The 1729-nt window shown below is 60.0% G+C and overlaps 1 protein-coding gene across 1 annotated transcript in view; it reads left to right on the top strand.

Moving 5' to 3' along the window:
- The first annotated feature begins 306 nt into the window (after positions 1-306).
- The window catches only part of LIMK1 (LIM domain kinase 1), a 20982-nt gene continuing 19559 nt past the window's right edge, over positions 307-1729 (top strand). The window contains exon 1 of the mRNA XM_015570253.1: positions 307-452. Coding sequence (XP_015425739.1) covers positions 322-452 — 131 coding nt within the window. The 5' untranslated portion in view covers positions 307-321. The remainder of the gene's footprint in view (positions 453-1729) is intronic.

The raw sequence follows: 1729 nt of genomic DNA, 5'->3' as shown, positions 1-1729 counted from the left end.
TCGACCTCTGTTCTCTTGGGGGCAGCACCAGAAGAAGCAGCTACTTTGAGCTTGTCCCTGTCCCCAGAGAGCCCCAAGCCCTCACTGCCTTTAAGTGGAGGCCAAAGAGCATGGAGGATGCCTTTCTCGGTGTGTTGGGCTGTGGGCAGAAGGACTGCCACAGTCACCCTGCCTGCACTAAAGTGCCAGCAGAAGGCCCTTCCACTGCTTCCTGTTGCGGGCTCAGACCAAGTCCCCCGGCACCCACATTGCTGCATTCTCCTCCCATGCTGGTGGCCACGCTAGCCCCACCCTCTGCAGCCTCCAATCCTGAGTGCCTGGATGGGGAAGCGGCTGATCGGCCCACCCTGCCTGTGCACTCCCGTAGGCCTCCAGAGCCCCTGGAGCTGTGGGGAGCTGCAAAGGATGCTGACCTCAGCCCCAAGAAGAAGGCACTTCTTTAGAGGGGCCAAGTAAGTGGAAGCCCCTCCCCGCCTGCCCATACCTCAGGCAGGTCCCTGGTGTAAGGTCTGGGGCTGGAGGCAACTGTGGGACAACCCGACCTGGGTCCAGGCTCTGGGGCACGAGAACTGAAACTCCTGGTCACTGTCGGCCGCCTGTGGAGGGGAAGCAGGCCGCTGCTGGAGTTTCTGGCCTTTCTGGTATAGTCTCTCCATGAGGCTGGTCCTCCAGCTGCCCTTCCTTCACCTCTGATGTCTGGGGATGTAGCCTGGGTAGAGTGTACTCAGGGGAGGGATGGACCTGTCATTGCAGAGGTTGCCACTGCCTCTCAGCCCAGCCTGCTCATGCCGTCCCCCGTGGCTGACCTAGCTTTGTCTTCTCTCAAGGAGGGGTACCTTGTTCGGGGCAGACAGACAGCTGTCCTCTAGGACTTCCTCTCTGTCTGGCCCTGGGCCATCTCTGTACACCCTTAGTACCTGGCACTCCTCTCTTGACATCCTTTGTGGGAGCAGGGGCATATGTAGGGCACCCCTAAGAGCCAGGCTTGCCTGCCCCACCTGCCGCCTCTGGCTCCTGGCTGGATGTGGACCTGAGGGTGAAGAGATGGACAGGATTAGGGGCTCCTGAGTACCTTCCTTGAGCAAAGGTCCACTGAGGCCACAAGTGCCAGCCACCCAGCTGCTGCGTGAGCCTGGGCTAGATCCTTGTCTTAGATGGAGGGCCCCTGTCCCCTGTCTGAGATAAGAGGCCAGCTGGGGTGCCCTGGAGCAGTTCTGAGGATGCTGGGGGTGGAAACTGCTCCAGATGGAGTGCACAGAGCAGATCTCTCTCTGGTGGGAACCACTTACGTTCTCTTTGGGGTTCAGTGTTTGTGGATGTCTGGCCAGGGACCTCAGTGCCCCTGCTGGTTAATGGTGGGCCAACAAAGGCTGGCTGTGCAGGCTGGGGTAGGGGGGCACCTAACCAGGCCTCTGAGCAGGTTTCATGGAAGTGGTGACCAGGTTGTGATGACCCTTACAGAGCCCTTGGATGTCAGCGAGGCCGTAGTCACGTGGTCGGGTCTTCCAGGGCTGCTATGTAGGAGTTTGTGAAGGAGTAGGAGTTTGCAGGAGGGAGAAGAGCTCCTGACCAACCCACCCACCCGAAGTCAGGCAGCCCCCACTTCCTGAATCCTGGCAGCCTGGCAGTGAGGGGGAGATGTCTGTGGTGACACTCGTGTTACATCGTGATGTGCCTGCTCCGTGGCAGGGTGAAGTGAATCACTGATCAGCGCAGAGCGTGGGGGGCC

The sequence above is a fragment of the Myotis davidii genome, unplaced genomic scaffold (assembly GCF_000327345.1).
Source record: "Myotis davidii unplaced genomic scaffold, ASM32734v1 scaffold726, whole genome shotgun sequence".
NCBI lineage: Eukaryota > Metazoa > Chordata > Mammalia > Chiroptera > Vespertilionidae > Myotis > Myotis davidii.
This window is presented reverse-complemented; position numbering and strand designations above follow the sequence as displayed.